Here is a 24,420-nt window from a genome sequence, read left to right as displayed (position 1 = left end):
TGCATATGGATTTGAAAACTGGTTTCCTCTCATGGTTTTACAGTTCACACATGGACAGTCCAGTTTCTTTTTGTTGTAACAACCTAACCTCCAGTCCACCCAGCATTGTGTGTATTATCATCAATATTCTCATCAGCTTTTAATGTGAAAACATAACAGCTGGTTCTCACACAGAAATTTACCAAAAAACGTGAACTGTGTGAAGCTTTTTTCAAATAACTAAATTACAGAGTCTAAATAATCTTAGCACAAAAAGTGAGGAAATTTGTGTTTGGTCAAACATTAAATCTTATACTATTGGAAAAACTCTTTATTTCCCCTTAAATGGTGACACATTTGTGGCAGAGAAGATGTGTTTTTCATGGGTGCAACCCACAAACTCAACACTGCTGCTCAACCCACACATGCACCTTCCTCACAAATATGGCGCCATTTAAGGGGAAGTAAACAGGTTTTTACATGCGGGAAGCATTGTTACAGCAAAGAAACAATCGACCGATTACAACTTTGTATCAAGCATTATGTACTGCTCAGAGAATTAAAGGAACACTTAAATCACATATCGGCTCTTGATAAATATTCAAGCGTTACAGAAATGCACTGTGTAATTTGTTGAGAACAAAAGGTTTTAACAGCGCTTAGTGGAAACATCATAAAATGTTGTGTTCTCTTATTGTATTTATTTATTTTTGAGCAGTTTATATTTTTTATTCTTTCAACAACCTGCAACTTTATCTAAATATCTCAGTCTGGCCCATTTTTCCAGAATGATTCATTTATTTAACATTTTAATGAAAATTTAAAAAAAATGTTTTCAATTTTATGTGATTTATTGAATTAATTTTTTTTTAAAGTGATTTCGAAAATATAAAATAATAATCTTCCGTTTCCGGTAAACCGGAAGTTCTTCTTCTAACTCCTGCGCGTGTGCAGTTTGTTTAACAAAGTTCATAAATGTGGTGAGTTACGGTCATTTCAACATAAATTACAGATTATTTTCACGCAGTGGTGACCTGGTGGACTTATTAAACTCACCTGTGCGGCCGCAGAAGCTGTCACTTTGTACAAACGCTCATTTAAAGCTGAAGATTTAACACGAGTAACCCGCTGAGTTAGCAAGCTAGCACCTTTAGCTGTCTTTGCGTTTAGTTTACACCGGGCTAATGCTAACTGTAGCCGCTGAGCGATGAATGAGCAGAGGTCAGCGGTCAGTAACAGGTTCGTGTAGTTAGCACCTCTTAGCTCCGTTAAAGGAAACAGCAGTTATCGTGACGTTTCAGCTGCCGGTAGGTCAGCGGCGGATTTAATTCACACAATTTAATTTAGGAGTCGGAGCGATTTGTAATCATTGTCCAACAACAAGAAGGATTATTAGTGAAGTGTCGATCACGGAAGCGCGGTGATGTGCAGAAGCTTTCAGCCGCTATATCGTGCTATTGTCGGGGTAAAAATACCCTCTGCTCATTCTCTCCAGGCTCTTATTTTGAAATAAACCAGGAGAGAGCAGCTCAGCATGTGTTCACATGTGTGTCATAGTTCATGCTGATAAAATAAGAACTGTTGAGCCTTCAGATACTATGGAGAGACTTTATTTCTGCATGCTGAGGTTCAGGTTTTCATAATTTAGTAAAATGATTTAACACTGAGCATCACTTCATGTTGTACTTCCTCCTCCAAACTGTCCGGTACACCTTCCCCAGCGCCTCCCTGTCTGTCCTTGGATCGTGGGTTAAATAGAGAGCGATGGCCGGTCCGGAGCTCCTGCTGGACTCCAGCATTCGGATGTGGGTGGTCCTGCCCATCGTGTTCGTCACCTTCTTTGTTGGGGTCATCCGACACTATGTCACCCAGCTGCTCCACAGCGACAAGAAAGTCAACCTGGAGCAGGTCTCTGACAGGTGAGTCTGAGAGCACACACACACACAGAGGTTTGTTTTTTTTCTTTTTTTAGAGAACCAGCAGATTTAGTAATACAATTATATTGCAGTATCAGTCACGTAAGAGTATTATTGCGACTCGCTGAGCATCCTGATCACATATATTGGAATTTTCACCTCTTCTTCTTTTTTTCACCCCTCGGCAGTAAAAGGTTTTGGGGGTTTTGTTGTGTTGTTTTTCACAGAGGTCATGGTGAACCTGTTTCCCTTTTAGCTGGCAAATATAGCCATTACATAAGCTGCAGATCAACAATGTGTCAGGACCCAGACGCAGCTTGACCCGTGCTGCGTTCACTGGTCGAGGGAGTAACAAAGAACAGAGGGAGGGAGGGAGTCCATCGTTACCTTTTACCTCGTTTTTACGCAGTTAAGAAGCTTTGATAGAGCTGCTGTGTTTGGACTCATAAGAAAACTTAAGCTGTGTCTGTTTACAGGATCCTTTATTGTGTATTACGTCCATGTTTACTTATCAGACCAGTCGACAAGAAGAACTTCTAAAAAATGTTTGAAGTTAACACTGTTTGCCTTCAGGTGCTCAGCTCATATCTGACCTGTTATGATCCCTGACTGAGCTCTCCTCGCAGTCATGTTGTGTGTCTGAAGTGAAAGTGGCGCCCCGGGCAGCATCGTACCCTAACCGCTCCCATGTTCATGTTTCTGTTCAGCCAGGTGCTCATGCGCAGCCGCATCCTCAGAGAGAACGGAAAGTACATTCCCCGACAGGTGAGAGCCCCTTCGGTTTAAGGTAGAATTTGACCTTTATCCTAAAATATTACATATTAATACATTTACACCCTGTGCTTGAGGGCGTCAAATTTCCCCTCAGTACATCCTCCGTATTCTTTATTCTGTGGGTCCTTATTCCATGCATCATGTGTAAATCGTATTTACTTCTGATGAAGAGCAGCGGATGTTTGTCTGTCTGCAAAGTAACCACAGACTGTTCTGTTAGAAGTTACAGACATTAAAAAAATCATCCTTTAAATAATCAGCTGTGTTTAAATGTCACAGTCTGACTGTGAGTGCATGAAGTGTAAAACTCGCTGAGTGAAGTGTCTCCGCTGGTTTAGTCCTTCGCCATGAGGAAACATTACTTCAACGACGCCGAGACCGGCTTCTTCAAGAAGGCCAAGAGGAAGGTTGTCCCCAAGAACCCCATGACAGGTGTGTTTGAACACATGATCGTCCCTTCATTATAACCAGGTCTGCCTGTGTGAACTAACTGATGATCTGTTGGAGGGTGCAAATGTTTCTCTTTGGTTCTCGTCTTTAACGCTCCTCAGTTCTTTGTCTCGTGGTTTCTAAACAGACGCGAGTCCCTCAGAAATGGTTTAGCTGCTCTGTTCATGTTCAGTCTGTTAAATTCTCACTGTGATACTGCAGCCTGTGAACTCGCAGTGGACATTAAGCTCAGGATCGGGACGTCTGCATAGGGAGAAGCATTAACGAACCTCGTGCTATGGATGGATCACCTCAGACGTCTGTAGTTCGTTTACTTTGCTCTTAATCAGTTGACAAGTTTGTAAACGTGTAGCTTTTTTTCCATGTTTTGTTTTTTCCTTTAACCCAGATAAAAACTCAAACCTGTGAGAGCGTTCGCTCTGATTATTGGTCAGCTGTGTCTCAGACGGGAGCAGCAAAAGCAACAAGAAGAAGGTGCTAGTAGGGCAACATGTCGGGGCAACATGTGGAGGCTAGTTACCTCTACTGACCGATGCACACGTCCCAGAATGCAAAGCATACCTGGCTTTGAGAAGGTGTTTATTTGACTGAGACCACTTCCTCAGCACAGTTGTTTTGGTTCACACCTGAGTGACATCTCCAGTGAATAAAACAGTTTGATTTAAACGGACTGAACCCGCAGTTATGACATCACCGTCATCTGAAGTTCAGTCCGTCTTCTGCGTCTTCTTCCTGCCCTGTGTTTGTCTCCGCCCATCAGACCCTCAGCATGACCTGTGATTGAGGTCGGATTTAAGCTCATCATCCTTCATCTTCCCGTGCTGTGTGTTTAGGTCCATCGAACCACTGCAGGTCATTGTCTGTTAGCTACCTTTGCGGTCTTTGTTTACGTCCGTTTACAACAGATGTGTATTGTTTTAGGCTTCCTTCAGTCACAGTGTGGTTATAATCTTTGGATGGAAATCAGCCTCATAAGTCTCCTTTACGCACACCTGGACGTTAAACTTTATGGAAACACCTGCAGTGAGATGATGAGGGAACACACTCGTCATCTCACTGCAGCTGAAAGAATCTGGATGTTTTTATCCGTCAGTGGAGCCGTGCTCTGAGCCTGTTGTTTGTTGCAGACTCTAGCATGATGGTAGACATGATGAAGGGAAACCTGACCAACGTCCTGCCCATGATTGTGATTGGTGGATGGATCAACTGGGCTTTCTCTGGATTCGTCATTAGTGAGTTTGTCCACATCCTGATGTATGACACACACACAGTTTAGGAATGATCTGTGAGCGCTGTTAGATACCTGACACGTATGCGCATCACTACAATCACATCTGTAAACAAAGCGGCGCCCAGCAGGTCCGACTCGTCTCACTGGTTCCCGATGTTTTTTTCACAGCTAAGGTGCCGTTCCCGTTAACGCTGAGGTTCAAGCCAATGTTGCAGAGAGGGATCGACCTGCTGTCGCTGGATGCCTCATGGTAAAAACTCAACTTGAACACTGAAACGCACAAGCTGCTCAGCAGACCGTGAATGCAGCACAGCAGAGATCAGAGTGCAAACATTTACCGCTGTAATCCGCAGCGTAGAAACAGTTCAGTTCATTTTTATTCAGTTTCAAAAGCATCAAACACGACATACATCTGTCTTTTATTTACAGTCTGTTGCTTTGGCCTTGATGTGTGAATGAAATGTGATGAAAGTTTATTTGTGAGTTTCATGAAGGAGTATTTTCCTTCCAGCTGAATCTGAGTCATCTTACTTCCTGACATGCAGCTTCTTTAAAGTCACGTGATTTGATGTTGCAGGGTGAGCTCGGCGTCCTGGTACTTCCTGAACGTGTTCGGGCTGAGGAGCATGTACAGCCTGATTCTGGGTCAGGATAACGGTGAGGTTTCACTTTCTCGTAAAGCTCAGCTCTGTTTCCTTTCACGGACTAACGCCGGCGTTCCCTCTCAGCTGCTGACCAGTCCCGGATCATGCAGGACCAGATGACAGGCGCTGCCATGGCGATGCCCCCTGACCCCAACAAGGCCTTCAAGGTGACATTTACACACAACTGCACAAAAATGCTGCTTTGATTGTCTGTTTCCTCTCCAAAGTGAAACATGAATTATGAAAGAATAACAGCGTTTGTTCGTGACCACACTAAACTTTGTGTGTGGGCAAAGCCTTCATCCTCCCAGTAACTCCCATTTAAAGTGAAGCCTGAGGATCAGGCCATGTCCACACTAATACGTTTTCGTTTGAAAACGCATCTTTTTCTCCCCGTTTTGGCCTCCCGTCCACACTCAGACGGCGTTTTCGGTCGAGGAAAACGCAGCGTCTTGAAAACGCTCTCCAAAGCGGATACATTTGAAAATGCCTTTTTTCACGGTGCAGTGTGGACAGCGAAAACGGAGCCTTTTCAAAAACGATGACACATTTTAGTCATGTAATGCAGTCATGTGACCAATTAAACTAAGCAGAGGGCATGTTGTTTTGTTTGCTCTCAGTTTTGACAGCCCTATTAAAGATTAATATCAGTCAGCACTAGAGCTGCCACGATTAGTCGACTATCAAAATCGTCGACGACTGATTTAATAGTCGACGCGTCGTTTGAAGCTTTGTAAGATCCTGAGAGACGCAGGAATAAGTAGCAGGATTTAAGAGTGTAATAACGGACTGAAACAGAAGATGGCAGCACTGCATGTACAAGGATGCCAGCTGCCGTTAAACCCCGAAGAAGAAGAAGCTGTGTCCCAGAATTCATAGCGCGGCCCAGCTCAGTTTCCAACAATGGCGGCAGCTGGTTAGTTTTAATGTTACTCTTATTATTCTTTCTGGGTCACAAAATAAACGTTTAACATATTTTCAGGCGAGAATGTAGCTGTGTAAACCTCAAATATCTGCTCAGTTTATCAGGACACCACATATTTTCAAAAGCGCTCCGACGTTTTCGGAGACGTCTGTTACCCACTAGCTCGATAGCTAGGCGGGGGCAAGGCTAACTAGAGCCGTGAGAACACCGGACTCCTGGAAAATCGTTTTCAAACCCACCGCCGTCTTTCACTACTCAGGTTAAACATGATATATGAGTCACTTAGATAAATTACAAATGTTATTGTTTGGCTTTTTTTAGTATTTTATTTGTTCCTGAGTAAATCTGTTATAGTTTTTACACAGCTGAATAAACGTCAAGCAGACAGCTGATTATCAGAAGTGTGAGATGCTCGAGAATTTACTCCGGTGTCCTGTTATAATTTAGATAGCAAGGAGTTTATTAAACTTCACCGAAACAATCTGCAGATTTCATTAAACTTTAATAAACTATCATCTTGTCTTTACTTTTTTTTTAAAAAACGTAAAATGCTGCAAAAATGTTACTACAGTAAAAATATAAAGATAAGCTCTGTTGAGACAAAGTGATCGTCACTGTGGAGTTAAATGCTGCGACTCGTGTCCCTGTTGTTGATTCAGAGCGAGTGGGAGGCGCTGGAGGTCGTGGAACATAAGTGGGCGCTGGAGAACGTGGAGGAGGAGCTGATGTCCAAAGACCTAAACTTTGGGGGCTTCTTCAGCCAGGACAAGTCTGCTGTATTCTAGGACCACGAGGACGCGCTGGAATCCCGGGGGTGTTCCTGAACCGCCCTGCTCTCCCCTCAGTCTGTCCTGAAGGCTCCGGGATAGTTTTCACAGTGCAGGATTTAAACACAGAGAATTATTTTTATGGAGCTGCCTCTGAAATCGTCTCTTTGCTGCCCCGGGCGCTTCGCTCACTCTCAGCTTTTGTACGTTTCCTGGAGTTCGAGCCGGGCTCCGGATCTTCCCTGGGTTGTTGTTAGTTTATATTTGAGAAAAATCTAAAAGAAAAGATTTTATTTGTACTTGAGATTTTACTTTGAAATGATGTTTGTGTCGTGGGTGTTTAAGTTACACATTTTTACATCTAAATTCAGCGATTCAAGTCCAAATCCATTACACAGGAAGTAGTGACTTAGGACACAGATCGGAGCTTTAAAATCCTCCACACCGGCAGGCTGAGCACCTGCTGAGATCTGAAACGTTTCTCCGGAGCAACGCTGGAAACCGAAGCATCGTTTTTAAAAAAACGGCTGGAACGTTTACAACAGGACGAAGCGGGCGAAGGCTTCATGTCGTCCCGCAGGACGTTTTGGATGTACCTCTGTATGCTGTGGTGTGACGCATGGAGTGAGTGAAATAAAGGTGCCATCACAACTAACCACATTTCTCATCCTTTCATCATTCAGCTCTTCATTCCTGAGTCTGCCGGCCTTTGTTTTTCTGCTTTTACCCGGTAAGCTGAGTCTGTTTCAGTGGTGGTGGGAACACATTCAGTGTGGCTCCACACACGGGTGGAGGAAGGTAAAAGACTGTCAGTGAAACAAAGCCTGCAAAAAGAACTGCAATTCCCCAAATGTCCACTAGAGGCTCCAGCAGTGAGTCCCTGTGTTAAAGGTTCACATGAAGCAAACATGTTGACAGTTTTTGGTGTCTGGATGTTTTGAGATCAATTTAAATTTTTAGTAAAGCTCAAATTTAGGGGCGTGGCCTATTTGAATGACAGGTGGCTGTATCTGAACGTCTGAGTCGTGCATGTCTTTGTGTTGTTTTAATAATCTGACCAATCATACGGCTGCTGTGCTGTTTACAGAAGTCTGAGCTCCAGATGTGCTGAGTGAACTTTGGGGTTTGGTGTGGTTGTTATGGAGCACTGATGAGCGTGTGTCTGTGCGCCTCGTGCTCCGTGCAGTAAGCTCGCCTTAGCTGATAACTTGGTTCTACTTCTCGTTCAGCTGTGGTCATTTTAAAAACAGACGCGTCTCCTGTACGATGTGTGAGCGCGTCCTCCTCGTCACACACGCAATTAAAGCTAAAATAACGAGACAGAAGCCAAGAGTACAGAAAAACTGGATGTCTGGTAATAATCGTGTTTTATTCATATCAAAAGATTGAAGTACAATAAAATATTCTCATCTGATATTTGACAGGAAGACCAAAGAAAGAAATCACCCCAAGCCTCCCTGCTGCTCCACCCAGGAATGATCATATTAATCTTACATTACTTACAATACAAAAATACTGTACACAGCGCTGGTTTAAAAATCAGTGAGCAGCTCGCTCTGCGCCCGCCTCTGCACGCGCACACCCGTCCTGTGTTTTCAGCCTGAATCAAAGGTTTGCGTATAAATACGAAAAATGTCCCACACCACCGTAGTCATGTGACAGCTGCAATTATTCCATTAAAACAATAAATACCCGAAACAAAACGACCAAAATATACAGAGAAAAATTCATTTCTCATCCCTGACAGCTTTGTTTGATCCTCTGATTACCCACAACCCCCTTCAGCGAGCGACTGAGGCGTGCCTGTTTAGAAAGAAGAAATAAGGAAGTGAAACTGTGCTTTATGGATTAGTATTTAATAGTTTTATCTGTCGTAGGTCGACGTTGAGCTGCAGTTCAGAGCTGGATTTTTAAACGATGTCAGATCAACAAATATTTGCGCTTCAGGACGAATCGAAACTCGGAGGGAAAAACAAACTTCAGTCCTTTAGTTCAGAGGATGGCGTTTTTACAGGCGCTTACAATAAAAAAAAATCACTGCATTAATATCATAAAGTCAGTCTGATCATCGTTAGTTCTGTTAAATCAGATTCAGCATGAACTCGCTGTGAAATCAACAACTTAAGAAAAGACTGGCCTGTTTTAGACTCGGATCAAAGCTGTAATCAGTGCATCTACGAACACTTTACAGCAAATACAAAAGGTCGTCGCAGGTTTGAGCTGCTCGCGAATTAAGGCTTTAACTGAAACCATCTCTGTGCTCGTTTCCTAAACGTGTCTTAGGAAGATGACTTTAAAAACTTTTATTTCATTTCTGCCTCAAACATTTGCTACGAGAAACTGGCTTTTCGAACTCGCTCAGCTTGAATAATTGTAAAAACTTTGAATGTGGAAAATGCAACAATGTGAACGTGAACTCGTCTGCACTCAGCGCGGCCTCTTCAGTCAGCTGACGCATGAGTGTCTGCGAGGTTTACCCCAGATAAACGAATGCTGGTGGGCACGTTCGCCGGTGCCCGTCGGCATCGTGTTTGTTGAGGGAAAGAGGGAAAAAACATGAACTGGAATTACCTCAGTGCAGGTGAAAGTGTGCGGTGACCTCTGACCTCTGTTAGTGGTAAATCTCGCAGACGTTGGCATGACCGCAGAAATAAAACAATGTGTGAAAGTGAAACTAATGCTGGTATTTTAAATCGGCCCTCTAACGACCACCAGGGGGCGACTTTCTGTGGCCTCACTAAACGCTGCTCGATGAGTCGCTGTTTAAGCCTCGCTCGTGATTATAATGAGACTGTCTGTCTTTTATATACAGTTTAAGGAAAAGAAAAAGTCAGCTGACTGCAGAACTGCTGCTGATTGGCCAAAGAGTCTCCCGAATGCGCGCTAATCTGGAGTTTGGTCTTCCCAACCTGGACGAGCATCAGACATCCAGAAAAATTCAAATGATTTTAATTAAACAGCTTTTCAAACGTTTGAATGTCAGATTACAAAAACTGAGTCAAGAGGAGATGAACTTATAAATGTGAACAGTCAGAGCTTAAATGCCAGAGTTCAGTTCCTCCCTGAAGCAGGAAGCAGACTGCTTTTCTGTATTCAGGTGTGAGTTTAAGCTCCGCCCTCCAGCAAACGTCACCTTCAGTCTTTGTGCACCAAACTACCTGAGTGTCGAGAGTTCACGGTGAAGGAGGAGGAGCAGAGGAGGAGCTGCGAGCTCCGCCTGCTGATGTGCTTTTTCCTGCTTTTGGAAACTTGGAATGAAGAGACGTCGTTAGAGGAAGTTCAAGTGTCGTCACCATAAAATTAAAAAAATAAATAGACTGAGAATTCTAAAAGAATAAAGACGAAAACCAAAGAAAAGGCTGCTCTGATGGAGAAAACCAAATTACTCAATCATTCTGTTTCCATAGTGATGCTGGAGGCGGCGCCCAGCTCTGCGGCATCCTCGTCGTCTTTGCAGGAAGCAGTGTCACTGGACGTCTGGCTGGAGGAGGTGGGGCCTGTGTTGGGGGCGGGCAGTGTGGGTTTTCTGATCTTGTCCTGTCGCTGGTAGAACAAAACGTAGGCAGCGTTGGTCTGTGGGAGGAGAGACGCAGACAAACATTACGTTGGTGTGATTCAAATAAAGACAACGCGCTGCTGCTTCCAACGATCATTAGTCAGGTGACAAGATCAGAGTGAAATCCGACTGAACAGGTGTGTGCGTGGGGGCGGGGGTACTGACCACGATCTGGTCCTCTGTGGCGTAGGTCACTTTACTGTCGTCAAAGTAATACCACTGACCGTTGTCCTTGTTCTTCGCATAGGTGGTGTCTGCAGAAACACGTGATGGTTAAAGTCATGTAGTCATGCGACAAACAAATCGCTGACCACAACATGAACGACAAACTTACAATGTCCATCTCTGAGTCCTCCGTAGTGATTGGACACGGCGATGAGGTCATAGCGGCTCGGAGGCTCCTCACTGGAGAGAGTCTTCCTCAGGAGGAAGCCGGAAAAGTCGAGGTCTCTGTAACATGAACATGTCAGCTTTCAGTGTGCGACTCCTCCATCAGTGTGTGTGTGCGCGTGCGTGCGTACCTGAGGGGGAACTCCACAATGCTGTCAAGCTTCTCTCTGGTGAACTTGGTGTAGGAGAACCTCTTGAGGTGGATGATGAGAACCTCTGGCAGAGACCAGAGATCCAGCTTCTTTGTGGCCAGCTGGTGCTTCTTACACACCGGACAGTACCTGAAGCGCACACACGGAGCAGATGTGAGTATCTGCAGTAAAGCTGTGCAGTGTAAAGGTTTTTAATACAATACAAATTGTATTTGTCACATACGCAGTACAACATATACTGAACATGTAGTGAAATGCTTGTGTCCCAACTGCGGACAGGCTGCAGATGTAGCCGCGACATTCAGGGGTTGTTGTTTTTTTAAGCACGGGGCGTCTAGCCAGGACCCTTTTTCGATACCGGATGGGAATCAAACTTGCGACTCCTGAGTGTTATTTTGCTGCTTTGAATGACAGGTTTTCATCATTCAGTCAAAGAAGCAAAACAACAGCAAACAAAGAATATCTCATCATGCCGGGGACGCCGCTGCTGGGTTAATCAAGCAGGAGGCAGGAGGACGCCGGAGTAATCGGGGAGAACCCCGACTGGATTCAAGCTCAGGACCTGCTGTGAGGCAGCCTTGCTACCCGCTGCACCACCATGCTGCCCAGCATCTCAGTTCATCAGATTTTACATGTTGATGAATGTAAAACCTTGAAGCATGCCCACACTCTTTTTGTTGACTGGACTGAAAGTGTGATCTGACTCCAGGGCTACCACTAGAGGGCACTGGGCGAGGTCGATCACCCAGCACCACAGCAGCTTAAATTAACACCACTGAAATGAAAACGTGGACGGCATCTGCTTTTCAAACTCGGGACAGAAGCTCCACCCTGGATCTGGACGTTACAGACGCAGATGTTTCGTGCTGGTCTTTACCTGAAACAGGTGAAACCTTCAGAGTATTTAGTCTTTTAATCGAGCTTGTCCCCCAGTTTACTTCTCACTGGTTTCTGTGTGGTCAGCTCTCCTCAGACTCTCACTACTGTGTCTGTGTGTGTTACCATGGGTTCTCCTCCTCCAGCGTCTCCACAGTGGTGAACAGCTCGATGCACTGCTGCAGCTGAACAGTCATGTGCTGCTGAGGGACCTCCATGCTGGCATGCTTCACGTACTTCTACACAGGAGGAGGAAAGACAGATTTTAATGTCAGAGGTGCAAGAAGACAAATGAGTGTCAAACGTCTGTCATTCAGGTTTCATCGCAGTCAGAGTCCTTCTGTTTGCACCTGTGTGTTAAATTACGTCCTCAAACCACTCAGCCTGTTAAGATGTTACAGGGATGCTGTTCTTGTACCTTGGATGTTTAGAGCCTCTGTTTAAACCACTGACCAGACACCAGATAATTCAGATCAGTCTCTAAATGAACCAACAGATAAGGTCATGTTGTTTTTGTGACCCACTCAGTGCCACTTGTATTTGAACACATGACCCTCAGTTATTCAGAACACGCCCTGTGAATGTGTTACATACAGGCTGTGCTTTATCGAGGGTTAAATGTTGGCGCTGACCTCAGCCTCGTTCTCGTTGTAGAATCTCTTCTTCATGTCGGGCTCCCAGTCGATGGCCACGTAGGGCTGAGCTGCAGAGACAAAGGAAGCGTGAGCTACGCTGATACGCTGACGACAGGATGTGACATCGTCTGATAACATGGTTATTCTGCTTTCCTGCTGCACTGATCCATGTTAAACATGGTTCAAGTTTCCAGTAACTACCAATAATCCCCATTAGCCGAAAGCTGTGCTCCGCCCATCTGCTGTTCAAACCTACTGTTTAGCAGAGGCAGCCAATCAGAAGAAAGCTTACTTGAAGGTTGAACTGAGGGGCAGCAAATGGCTCCACTCAGATGTTTTCATTTTATTCTGATTCATTCTCATCTGAGGCTCTTTCATCATCATCATCATCGCACTGATGAGTGACATCAGTGTGATGTCACAGAGGTTGTGTTTGTGCGTTCACACTCACAGCTGAAGGACACGGCGCTTCCTCCCTCTCCCATCCCCCTCTCGGTCGTCCCGTTGGAGTTGACCGCCTGGATGCTGAACAGATGCTTCCTCCTGACGTGACACGCCCTCCTCTTAGCCGGATGCTCATTGGCTGGCGGGCTGGGAGAGCAAGCCTCCTCCTGCTTGTCTTCTTCATTTTCTTCCTCGGTTGGCTCATGAGGCTGCTCCGCTGGAGGTTTTGAGCTGCGGTCGGCTCCTGCGGGACCGCTCGACTGCTCGCCGGGGTCCATGTCATCGGCGCTGTTGGCGTCTCCGCTGCAGCCGGGCTCCGTCTGGCTCTGGGAGCCGTTACTGTTCTCACCGGGGTCTCCGTGGTCCGGTAAAGGCTGAATGTGGTTCTCCTCAGCCTGTGGCTCTGTTGTGTTGCCGTCTGATTTCCTGTTGGGGGTCGCGTCACCGCAGGAGTAATCTGTCTGGGACGGGCCAGCAGGCTCCACTTCCTCCTGCTCGTCATCTGAGAAAACACAAAAGCAGCAGCTGCAGAGCTCACTCAGCCCAGATAAAACGTGTGAAAAGCGCACGAACGCGTTGTGTCGTTGTGTCGTTGTGTCGTTGTGTCAGCGTTTTTTATATTTGCTCGAGGAAAAGTTAAAACACTGCAGGAGCCAAACAAATACGTGTATGACAACATGAAACGAAAGGCAGCATCAGACCTCAGAACCAGAAAGTAAAGATTTATACCATCACTGATGCCGTTGGTCTGAGTCTTGTACAGCTCCTCTTCATCATCTTCCTCCTCTTCCTCCAACTCCTCAGACGGATCAGGCAGTCGCACGTAGCGCCTGCACACACAGCGACACCGCCCAGCAAAACTCAGTATATTCAAAAACTGTGCGTGTGTGTGTGTGTGTGTGTGTGCGTGTGTGTGCGTTCTGCTCACGCCAGTCTCTGCAGGAACAGGTTGTAGAGCGCCTCCTGGCTGCAGCTGCTGCGCGGCACGTTGAGCAGCAGCGGGTGTCCGAATAGCGACGTGCCGTACGAGCCGCCGCCCGAGCCGTAGTCTCTGTAGTGCGAGCGCTCTCTCAGGTAGAGCGCCAGCAGCACCTGCTCCTCAGGCTGCTCCTCCAGCACGCTCAGCTCGTACCTGAACACGGGTTCAGCAGGTGAGTCACAGAAAGGCTTTTGTGTTTGGTCATTAGAGGACTGATTTTTTTTCCTTACACAAAGATGTCGTCTCGGTCGAGAATGGCGCTCAGACTTTCGCCCATGTTGTAGATCTTGTAGAAACGATGATTGAAGACATCAGCGACCACCATCTGGAACACAAAGTCAGGGGGAGGAGCTTTAAGGGACAGTCTGCTTCATACAGGATGAAATGAGGCCCAGTGTAAGATAAAGAAGGATTATTTTGAACTGAGTCGTGCCAAGCTGCCCTGACAGAGTTCACACGTTACAAACTGAAGCCAGAAACATACAAAGGCTGGATTAATGTGCAGCCAGTGAAACCACTTTTGATCTGCACGTGATCACAATCTTCAGTTTAGGTTAAAAGTGTGTTTAACCGAACCGAAACCTTCTGAACACACACTGACCTGAGTGGGCGGCACGCTGGTCATCTCTGACAGAGCTGAGCAGAGGTCGGACACTTTTCCTGCTTTAGGAACCACAACACGATGCTGCAGACACACACGCACGCGCACGCACACGCACGCACACACGCACATCACAGAAGTTAGAATTTTCCTGGATAAGAGGAGAACCAAAGACCAGAAACATTTATTCAGTGTAACTGCAGAGACGTACACGACCACGGTCAGTGATGAGCGGTTACCTGGACAGGTTTGGCGTACGGGTCCAGGGAGACGAAGAACACCTCCATGACACGCTCCTTGCTGACAGGAAGCGGGACGCTCAGGTAGCAGAATGGGTCAAAGGTCACAGAAACCTTGTGGCACTCTGGACAGACCAGCGTGGACTTGAAGAGGCCGTGAAAAGTGTCAACGATCACAGAGTCGTTCCGCCGAAGGTGGTTACGCCACGCCTCCTCCGCCACTTCCTGTCAGATTAAACAGGAGCTGAATTGATCACAGCTAAAACCAACGAAGACGCTTTCAAACATAGAAAATGACTGAAAGGTGAAATTTAAAGACAGGAAGTGAAATGAAGCCCATCACACGCCTTTGCTCTGGCACCGCTCACCTGGTCCTGACGCCCATCGGCGTCCCGCAGCTCGATGTACTCTTTGTTTTTGACTCTGTTCAGGTCTTCGTGCAGCCCGTCCAGCAGGAAGGACAGCAGCTCCTGACTGTCGTGCTGCTGGTAGCCCAGAAACTGAGAAGCAAAGTGGCCCACCTTCGTCTGCACACAAACAGGAAGCAGGGAAACGTACCACTTCAGTCAGACCGAAGCTTCTGCCACACAGACTGAGATTACTCCCTGCCCCCCAGTCTCTCACCTACGCCCAACACCACTGCATGTAAATTTACTACAATTTACTTAAGTAAATAAAAAGAAGTAAATTCAAGAAGTATTTCTACGTTTGTAGCTTTCTGCTCTTCCTTCAGTACATTTGGGATGTTAATGTTTCATTTTTCAAGTTTTAGTTTAGTTGCAGAAACATCAGCCTACTAATATATGTGCACACGTCCTTTAGTATATATTTAGATATTTATGTGCTCTGTAAAACACTGAGAGTAGCAGAGAAGTTTTGGGACATGAAAATAAAGCATTTGACTTTCACTTCACTGAACTTATGCATTTACTTTTTGAGTTTTTCTGTTTTGCATTGATAGTTTAGTTTATTTGGGATTTCATGACATTTCCTTCAATTGGGAACAAAATAGAGACAAAAGTTTTCTACTAAATCTCTGATTTCACATTTCCTCCTGTTGCTTGTCCTGCTGTAATAGGTGGGATAATAAAGTCTGTGTTTATATCTGTTTTAGTTTCCTGTGTAAATGTAATCACACTTTAAAATGTTCATTTAAAATGTTTTCAGGTCAGTTTGTGTCATTTCTGTCGTGCCGAGTCACAAACTCCGGCTCTTCTGGACGACGCGTCGCAGCCTCAGCTTTAGGGTACGTCAGTGTGTTTGTTTGGCTCGACGGGTGAAACACACCCGAGTGTAACGGGACACCTGTCAGGGTAACGTGCGGCTACCTTGAAGACGCGCGGCACCACAGAGTAATGCCTCCCTGACCACATCTGCTTGATGACGTCGGCGTAGGCCTCGGCGATCTCTCCCTTCATTCCCAGAGGGTTGGTGAAGTTCAGCTCATCCACATAGGAGTTCTGCAGGAAGTACTCCGTCAGGGGCGGGGTGTTACTCAGACACTGCAGAGAGACGAGGACACGAGGAGTTACTACACATCTGTTAGTGATGGGCAGCCAATCAGAACAGAGTTAGCTTAAGGGGGGAGGAGCTGAAACAGTTGCTTAAGCCCGAGGATAAACTGAGGAGTTCGAGGGCCAGAGGAAAACCGTTTGAACCGCGAGTTCTGCAAAGATCCTTTAGTCCGGGGATAAAACTACACAGAGATGGACGACTGTTTGCTTTTATTATTTTACACAAGAACGTTGCTGCTGCCGCCTGGTCAGAGCACGCTGCAGTGATGTCATCTGATTAAAACGTTAAAAAAGTGTTCTCGTGCATGAAGTGATGTTTTCAGTGAATATTAAACCGAAGCTCAGCTCCAAGTGAAATCCAAGGAGCAACACTGACACCACACAGGTGTTAATTATGCTAAAATCCAGTTAGAGAACTTCAACGATGCACAAATGTCCTCGAGTTCTGATGAACCAGGGATTTCCTTCACAAAGCTTGCCGTCAGAGCAACATAATTACAGAGCGAGAGGGATCAGACACAGGGAGGAAGACGCTGCAGCATTTCACCTCTGACAGGAAATGCAGAAAACCTTTATGTGACTATTTTACAAAACAACCAAAACATACAGTCTGTGCCATATTTAGACAGTTACACATGTCTGGACGAACCCTGCGCTTTATTCTGAGGTTCACACCCTGCACATGTTCAACAGTACCTGAACACTCAGCTGCCAAATGCATCATTTCAGTGTCGAGCAGCTCACACGTGTCGGCGTTCAAGCTGCAGTCAGAGTGACGAGTGAAAGAGAAGCAAACGTCTCTCACTGAAGGCGCCAAAATGAAAACAAGCTTCAGTCTAACAAAAAAGTCTTCTAATCTGGTTCTCTAGTCGAGCGGGACCGTAGCACAAACGACAAACCACAAGTTGGAAGAAGAAGAAAAGCGTCTAATGTCCAATTACAAACTAAACTAGTTCAAATCATTCTATTTATACAGCGTCAAATCACAACAACAGTCGCCTCATTGCACTGTACGGTCGACCCTACAATAACACATACAGAGAAAAACCCAACAGTCATATGACCCCCTATGAGCACTTTGGCGACAGTGGGAAGAAAAACTCCCTTTGAACAGGAAGAAACCTGCAGCCTCTGCCACGACCAACAAGTCACTGCATACTTAATAAAAACAGAACACGTCAGGACGCCGTGTAAAATCACAAAAACACATATTTGGTTACAGCAGAAGATGAAAACAAAAGGTTTGTGAATCACAGCGTCCTGTTTTCATTCATGTTCGACGCAGCAACATCGTCAGCGCTGGGTTTGCATTCATACAAATGGTGCTGATGGTCTGGACTGCACTTCCTGACTGGCACTCGCAAGTATCAGGTATTTGTGTCAGTGGTCCCGGCTGGAGTCCAACCCAGGCCCCGCCCTGATGGACGTCACCTGCTCAGCCATGTGACATCTCTCTCTGTCACATGATCCATGTGTCTGGTGTAGCAACCAAAGTAAAAAAGATCAGTTTAAACCTGTAACGCTGAGTTCATGAAGCAGGTGTTGCCCAGGTTGGTGAGGCCACAGACGCCCGGCTGCCCTCTGTACGAGTCCTGCTCCTCCACAGAGTTCCTCCTGCAATCGAGAACAGAGTCAGCCGCAGACTCGCACACGGGAGCATTTACAACACCTGAGCAGCGTTACGGTGACAGAAACGCCTTTTTGCTCTTGAACAGGAAACCAAAACAAAGGGTCAGCTGACCAAATATGTGGGAAAGTCAGCTGAAACATGCTCGGACCAGCTGAATTCATTAAAGCGCACAGCTGTCCTAACATTTCATCATTCAGATCAACAGTCGAGTCAATGAAGGAAGCATTTTAACACTTTTTGTGACATCTAGTGTGTGAGAGAGCGACAGACAAACATCACGATGGTGATGGTATCACGCAACTTCTCCAAACAGGAAGAGGTGAAATCAAAGATGAGGAAATGACAAATAAAAAAAGGAACAAGAAAAAAATTCCTGCAAAAAAACTCAAAGTAAGCAGGTGAAGAAAAGCAGAGACGACGGAACGTGGAGAACGATGACAGCGACGAGAGAGGCGAGTGCGCTTACATGATCTGAGGCCTGGAGCTCGGCCAGGTGCCGTCTGCATTCCTCGTCTCCATGATCACCGTCTGACACACACACACACACACACACACACACACACACACACACACACACACACACAGGCATGTTCCAGCTTATCTCTGAGGTGGACAGCTTGTTATTTTAGAGTGGTGCTATGAGGAGAATTATTCCACACATGCAGCGACGTTAAGACTGTAGCGTCATGCTCACCATCCCCGAGCTCAAGCAGGCGTCCAGCACGCTCATGTGCACGTTCCTAAGACGCTCGCAGCTGCTGTCCGAACTCTTCATCCACAGGCGGCACTCTGAGCCCGGAGGTACCGAGAAGGCCTGACACATCGCCCTCTGGATCGAGTCTACACACACACACACACACACACACACACACACACGAAGCACCGTGTTTGAAACAGCTGTTCGCGAACCCTCAGGGGAACATATTCTGCCCCTGACATCAGCTTCCTGTTAACATAAAGACGAACACGTGTTAGCACGACGCTCGTGATGAACCGCCCCCTTCCTGCTCGTGAAACAGAGAGACCACAGCACTGAAACTGATGCGAGAACTCTGCAACGCCGCGGAAGTTAAACTTCCTTTAATTAATGCTGCGACCCAACAAACTGCAGCGCAGCGTGACTTTGTATGTGGTGACGGAGGAATCTGTCCTCAGGTGAAGTTTCATGAGTTTCATGTCATCAGGTTTAGTCTTTAAATCTTTCTGAGTTATTCGTTTGTAGAGAGACGACCTTTCACAGGCTTCAGTTTTCCTCAGTAATAAGTAACTAAGCAGTGACCTCTTTATCACTGTATATATGTATTTATCACACAGCTTCACAGCTGCTGCTGTCAAATTTGCTCTAAAACTGAATCTGATTCATAAAAAGAAAATGAGCTCACATGTAAAGCAGGTCCCGCCTTCTCCTTACCTAAACAGGTAACCTCTGAATGAACTGACAGCAGCTCCCCTTCACAGCTAGTTGGTTGAGAACAGGTTGGGTAGCCTGAGCTTTATCGGCTCATTGTTACCAGGCGGTTATTCACTCGTTTCCAAACTCTGTCTGCCGCCTTTGTTTGTGTTTCTGTTGCGTCACGCGGTGTGAAGCCGCTCCTGTGCATGTAATCTGCCACATGCAGTCACCTGGATGACATGGATGCACCGGCAGCTGGCAGGTTTGGACGAGTGTGGTTTAGAAAGTCTGGGAAAGTAACTAAACTACGAAGCATTTTTGTCTTTAAGGAGAGAAAAGGCCGATTAAACGTGAACCTCTCCTCTCGTTAGCATTAACCTCGCCGACACACAAAGCTACAGACGGACTCACGTATGCTGTCGGTTCGGCTGAACTTTGTGGTGACGGCGTTCTCCATGTTGCTGTGGAGGCAGAGGAAGATCTCGATGGGGTAAACCTCCACCTTCAGAGTGCTGGGCAGGTCCACCACCTGACACACACACACACACACACACACACACACACACACACACAGTTGTCACTACACTAACCTGTCTGAGCCATAACCATTACTAATATTGCTTCCTACCCTTTGATCCAACATTAAACCAATGCTTCACACAAGCGAATGATTTACTTTGCTGGGACTTTCCTCCTGTCACCAGTTGAGGGTCGGCTCACCACAGCGTGGCTGCCAGCAGACTCATTATGGTAAAAGTTCACGGCTCTGCCCATAAAGCTCTCTGCTCGCTGCTGTTCCTCGCCTCCTCGTGCAGCTCTGGCTGCTGCTGCTGCTTCTCATCAGAAACACGAGTCTTCATCGTGAAGTTTTATTTCAGTCAACAGACAAATTTGCCAAATCTGTCACGTAGCGAACAAAGACGGTGATGGCGTGCAGACAAATGTTTGCCTAAGGACGGATCGGGACCATCATGATTTAAAATATCTGAATTTACGTGGAAGTTACATGAAAACGATGCGCAAACTTCACCAGGAAAAGAGAGCATGTCACGAGTCTGTTATCCCGGCCGCTTAATAAAAAAGTCAACGTTTTCATTCGCCCTCTTGTTTCTGTATCATTTCATTTTATTCCACCCGTCATATCAGTGACAAGCTCATACTAGTTTTGCTTAAAAGACTCGTCCTTTCTCACGAGATTACAGGAAAACTCGTTGACAGTCGGAGGACGAGAAACAGAGAGAGTGACGATCACGGTGACGTTCCTGCCCTGCTGCTCCGCCCTCGGGGGTCAGCACTGATCCTCAGTCTGACGGCGGCGCTCAGATGTGAGAAAGAGATGCAAAACAGGGATTCCAGGAAGTGATGTAAACACAGCAGCCAGACTACAAGCAGCGCAGAGCTGTGCGAGGAGACGCCTTGAAGACGAGAGCAGCCAGATTTACATCAGGGGAGGTTTTTCATTGTTATGTGTTTCAAACCTCACCAACAAAAACTCTCCGCTCTCATTCTGGACTCAGGGTACCGCGCGGCGCGTGGTGACGTTACCTTGCGTTCTAGCGGCGGCTGATCGTCCACCATGCCGTACCAAGACAGCAGCTTGTGCCACGCCTCTGCCGGCACCAGCACAAAGTCCTCGTCCTCCACCAGACGATCCTTCAGGTGGTACGAGTCCAGATCTGAAAGCAGGACACGACACTTCGCTCAAGGAAACAAATCATTTTGTGTCTCGCTGAAGCAAACGAAGCGTAACTGACCCTCGAACAGCTCCGCGTTGTCGATCTGACCCGGGAAAGACGTCGAGTTCTGATCTCCAGTCTCCACAAACTCCTTCCATTGGTCAAACCAGCGGCGATCTACCACATACCTACAACACACACACACACACACACACACATTATTACACTGCTCTTTGAGGACACATTCATAAAACACTGCTGCCTCCATCATAAACTTTACCGCTAACGAATCAGCCGAACACGAATGAATCGACGTCTTACCTGAGATTACTGCCAGGAATGGGAGTAAGAATTACTTAAATAATCAGTTAATACCTGATAAACAAAACAAAGAAACAAAGTGGCTGCTGATCATTTGTTTTCTTCAACCAAAATGTGGAAACCCCCAAAATATCCTGATGAAGGCACCAAAACCTTTGAATGAGTCGTTATTTTCATTATTTTTGCCTAAAAATGAAGTGACAGGATGATGTGTCAGAGACATTATTTCTCTGTCACGGTTTTATTTTAGTGGATTTTCTTTTTAAGAACAGTCCAAACAAAAGCAGCAGGCTGGGAAATCACACTAATGTGAAATCAAGAACAGATTACATAAATCACCGTAAACAGTTCACATTGGTGTGACATCGCTGCTCCTGAGACGCCAGAAGCAGCAAATATCGGATGTTTTGCTAAAATAAATTCATGGTGATCTTAACGTTTGGCATTTCTTCTGCTTTCTTTGTGGCCAGAAGCAAAAGCCGGAGCTTAACGTAGTCATCACTTCATGATCCCACATTTCTAACCTGTTTTCATCAAACCAGAGACTTTCTGTCATATTTGAAGCTGCAGCAGAGACACGACCTGCTCCAAAATTAGATGTGAAACCAAAGCTGCTAAAACCAAAGCAGCAGAGCAGGAAGCGTCACAGTGGCAGGCGTTAATAAATCTGATGGTTTGGATTGGAATGAAAATCCATCGCAGCATCAGTCCTCAGAGGTTAGACTGCAGCGCTCGGCCTCTGTGCTGTTCTGCTTTTAAGGACTCATTATTCTTTTATTCCTGTTTGACAGAAAACCGCTTTGCCTGCCGACGCTTCATAAAAAATGTAGCTGGCACTTTCTTGTATGGATAAATAATTTTCCATCTGTGGCTGATCTCCTGCAGGAGTAAATGTGAGCAGAAGCATCAAACTGTCAGCCTGGATGGCCTCACTGTAAACCTGTGAGCAGCCGCTGGCCTGCTTTGTGATTTATTTGAATATTGAACAGAAAGTAAATCCCGGTGACGTCTGACTCTGCAGCGCCACAAACCTGCAGAGTCACGGTGCTTCTGCTTCTGAGACCCTGAAGTCGGGTTTTTTCAAGTGTGAAGGGATGAGGGGCGTGTTCTAACCAGCGTCTGGATTTTATTGTTTATTTCCTGTCGCATGTCTGATGCAGCCGTTGTCAATCAGCATTTCAGTTAATCAGCAGCTCGCTGCACCCGTAAACTCACCGAGTTTCCCTTTAAAGGTACTTTCTGTGATCGCAGCAGAATTCTCACTGACCGTCATCGTCTTTTAAATGTTTTAATAAAACAATATTTCACTGAAAGCTTTTTACAAATGAAATAACTCGAAATAAAAACGTGTTTTCAAAGACTTGCCGGGTTTAATAAAGGCTGCACTCACACAGCGCTGAATCCTTCAGTGTCTGCTGAAGTTTGAAATAACTCTGAAGAGTTATCCATCCATCCAGAAAAGGTGAAAAATAAAAACGCTGTAATAACATTTAATGCTGCTTTTACTCTCTGCTCAGCTAAGTTCACTTGGCTGAAACAAGACGTTTTCATGGTGTGGACTTTGCACGCTTCTCCTGTTTGTGCAGTCAAATCTAATCTCACCGAGCAAACAAGGAAAAAACAAACTGTCGTGGATGTGTGATGATAGCCTACCCAAGTTCTTTTTGATGCCTAAAACGTAGAAATAAAGCTACTTCCAGCTGCTCCTCGTGGGCACCAGAGGGAATTGTGTTTCCTGCTGTGTGCACAAACGGTCTGAACCACTACACTGTGGAGTTGGCCCCTAACAAGGGATCGTCACAGCAGATCATCTGCCTCCTGCCCACCCCATCCCACCTCTGAGCATCCTCCTCTGTCACACCAGCCATCTGTATGTCCTGCTTCACTACATCTATCAATCTTCTCTGAGGTCTTCCCCTTTTCCTCCTGCCTGGAAGCTCTGTCTTCACCATCCTTTGTCCAGTATATCAACTATCCCTCCTCTGCACGTGTCCAAACCATCGCAACCATGCCTCTCTAACTTTGAGCTTGTGTACTCATTTCCACTCCCGCCCATCCTGCTCACTCCTTGTGAAGATCTGAGCACCTTAAGCTCAGCCACCTGTCTTTCAAATCACAATGTCTTCTGTGAACATCACAGTCCACAAAGACTCCTGCCTCGTGTCCTCACCTCACCTGGGTGTTAAAGCTAATTCACTGGAACTTTCTTTCCTTTTAAAAGGGCAAAATATTAACTGTGAGTAAGTGGACAGAGATCGGTATATATGAGACCAGACAGATGAAAACTCAGAGTCCACAAACAGGTTAATAAATTATAGATTGTCACTATTTGACGAACTAATTAGACTATTTTGAAAAGCCGGTCTGATGAAGAGCTGACTGATCAGCTGATTTACAAATATCATTCCTGCTGATAATGTTTCAATCATATTTTTCTATTTCACTTTCAGTCGTGACAGAGTGTTAAATCTTTCCTTCTTCACTGGAAAATGAAACTGAAAATATTTACTGGCGGCCCTGCTCTGCATTCCAACACCTAAATGAGCAGGAGGTCGCCCAGAGGAGAATAAACTGGGACTGAAACCGGCTTGGCTTCGGTGATAAATAAAAACACGATCCGGGGGATACGAGGCGACCCTGAACGCCTCACCGGAGACAGCTGGTCGACAGGCTAACGTTAACAGCGCATGCTAGGTCAGAGCAACGTCTGCCTGCTTAGCATAAGCTAACACGGCTAACACGTAGCATTGAGCCGTTAAACCGTCCCAGAAAAACTCCAGCAACCACACCAAAGCTGCTCCACCCCACAGTTAAAGCGGTTAATCACCGTTTAGCAGCGTTACCCGTGTGGAGATAATCGTTAGCCCTGTCACCGTATTTATCTGTGTGTGTGTGTGTGTGTGTGTGTGTATGTGTGGAGCGGAGAGGCGGTCGGACTCTCACCAGCTCTCCCCAGCGCGGAGCTCGCACTCCCGTAGAAGAGACTCGATCTCACGTCGCTGGGTCTCCAGGCCCGGGGACTCCGCGGCGGAGCAGCGGCTGTTGGCCGTCATGACGCCGATCAATCACTCATAAATGTCAGAGGTGTCGGAAATGTTAAAGAGAGCCAGGAAATGAGAAGCAGAAGTCCGCCGCCGCATTGATCTGCCGATAAACGGGGAAGCTCGCAGCCCTCTGTTTGCGGAAGTAGGAAACGGCTCAGACCCGGACGATGACGAATTCCGGCAGGAGACGCGCGAACTACCCCGGAGTGACCAGCAGGGGAAGCAAAACACCAAAACTAATATATTAAATTAAAATAAAATATTAAATAAAACAAACAGACTAC

The 24,420-nt window shown here is 46.1% G+C and overlaps 2 protein-coding genes across 3 annotated transcripts; one reads left to right on the top strand and one right to left on the bottom strand.

Annotated features, from left to right (window-relative positions):
• Nucleotides 1–891: 891 nt before the first annotated feature.
• On the top strand, nt 892–7,341 carry LOC309697500 (ER membrane protein complex subunit 3). Of its 2 annotated transcripts, none has more exons than XM_082519435.1 (9): nt 892–959; nt 1,701–1,898; nt 2,603–2,660; nt 3,008–3,101; nt 4,247–4,351; nt 4,519–4,600; nt 4,928–5,007; nt 5,079–5,161; nt 6,579–7,341. In XM_082519435.1, the coding sequence occupies exons 2-9, from the start codon at nt 1,744–1,746 to the stop codon at nt 6,702–6,704; spliced, it is 783 nt and encodes a 260-aa protein (XP_082375561.1). In that variant the 5' UTR covers nt 892–959; nt 1,701–1,743; the 3' UTR covers nt 6,705–7,341. The 2 variants fall into 2 exon arrangements, with proteins under 2 accessions (XP_082375561.1, XP_082375562.1); XM_082519436.1 differs by lacking the exon at nt 892–959 and adding an exon at nt 991–1,286.
• A 678-nt stretch (nt 7,342–8,019) lies between these two features.
• Nucleotides 8,020–24,302, bottom strand: usp11 (ubiquitin specific peptidase 11). Its single transcript, XM_082519429.1, has 21 exons — nt 24,036–24,302; nt 20,850–20,959; nt 20,641–20,771; nt 19,507–19,624; nt 18,397–18,542; nt 18,169–18,230; nt 17,587–17,686; nt 15,887–16,060; nt 14,927–15,085; nt 14,559–14,783; nt 14,320–14,403; nt 13,949–14,043; nt 13,668–13,871; nt 13,469–13,569; nt 12,747–13,241; nt 12,293–12,363; nt 11,787–11,899; nt 10,764–10,913; nt 10,577–10,692; nt 10,408–10,496; nt 8,020–10,259 (listed from the first exon to the last, which is right to left on the bottom strand). The coding sequence occupies exons 1-21, from the start codon at nt 24,143–24,145 to the stop codon at nt 10,077–10,079; spliced, it is 3,036 nt and encodes a 1,011-aa protein (XP_082375555.1). The 5' UTR covers nt 24,146–24,302; the 3' UTR covers nt 8,020–10,076.
• Between the last annotated feature and the right edge of the window lie 118 nt (nt 24,303–24,420).

This window comes from Aulonocara stuartgranti (assembly GCF_965226115.1).
Source record: "Aulonocara stuartgranti genome assembly, chromosome: 20".
Lineage (NCBI taxonomy): Eukaryota > Metazoa > Chordata > Actinopteri > Cichliformes > Cichlidae > Aulonocara > Aulonocara stuartgranti.
This window is presented reverse-complemented; position numbering and strand designations above follow the sequence as displayed.

Excerpts from the sequence above, each read along its gene's own strand:
- usp11 (XM_082519429.1), bottom strand. The coding sequence starts at position 24,145 with ATGACGGCCAACAGCCGCTGCTCCGCCGCGGAGTCCCCGGGCCTGGAG. Across the intron at positions 11,900-12,292 it reads ACAACGAGAACGAGGCTGAG|AAGTACGTGAAGCATGCCAG; the intron begins GTCAGCGCCAAC and ends CCTCCTGTGTAG. Across the intron at positions 10,497-10,576 it reads AGGACTCAGAGATGGACATT|ACACCACCTATGCGAAGAAC; the intron begins GTAAGTTTGTCG and ends GTGTTTCTGCAG.
- LOC309697500 (XM_082519435.1), top strand. The coding sequence starts at position 1,744 with ATGGCCGGTCCGGAGCTCCTGCTGGACTCCAGCATTCGGATGTGGGTG. Across the intron at positions 1,899-2,602 it reads CTGGAGCAGGTCTCTGACAG|CCAGGTGCTCATGCGCAGCC; the intron begins GTGAGTCTGAGA and ends GTTTCTGTTCAG. Across the intron at positions 4,601-4,927 it reads CTGTCGCTGGATGCCTCATG|GGTGAGCTCGGCGTCCTGGT; the intron begins GTAAAAACTCAA and ends TTGATGTTGCAG.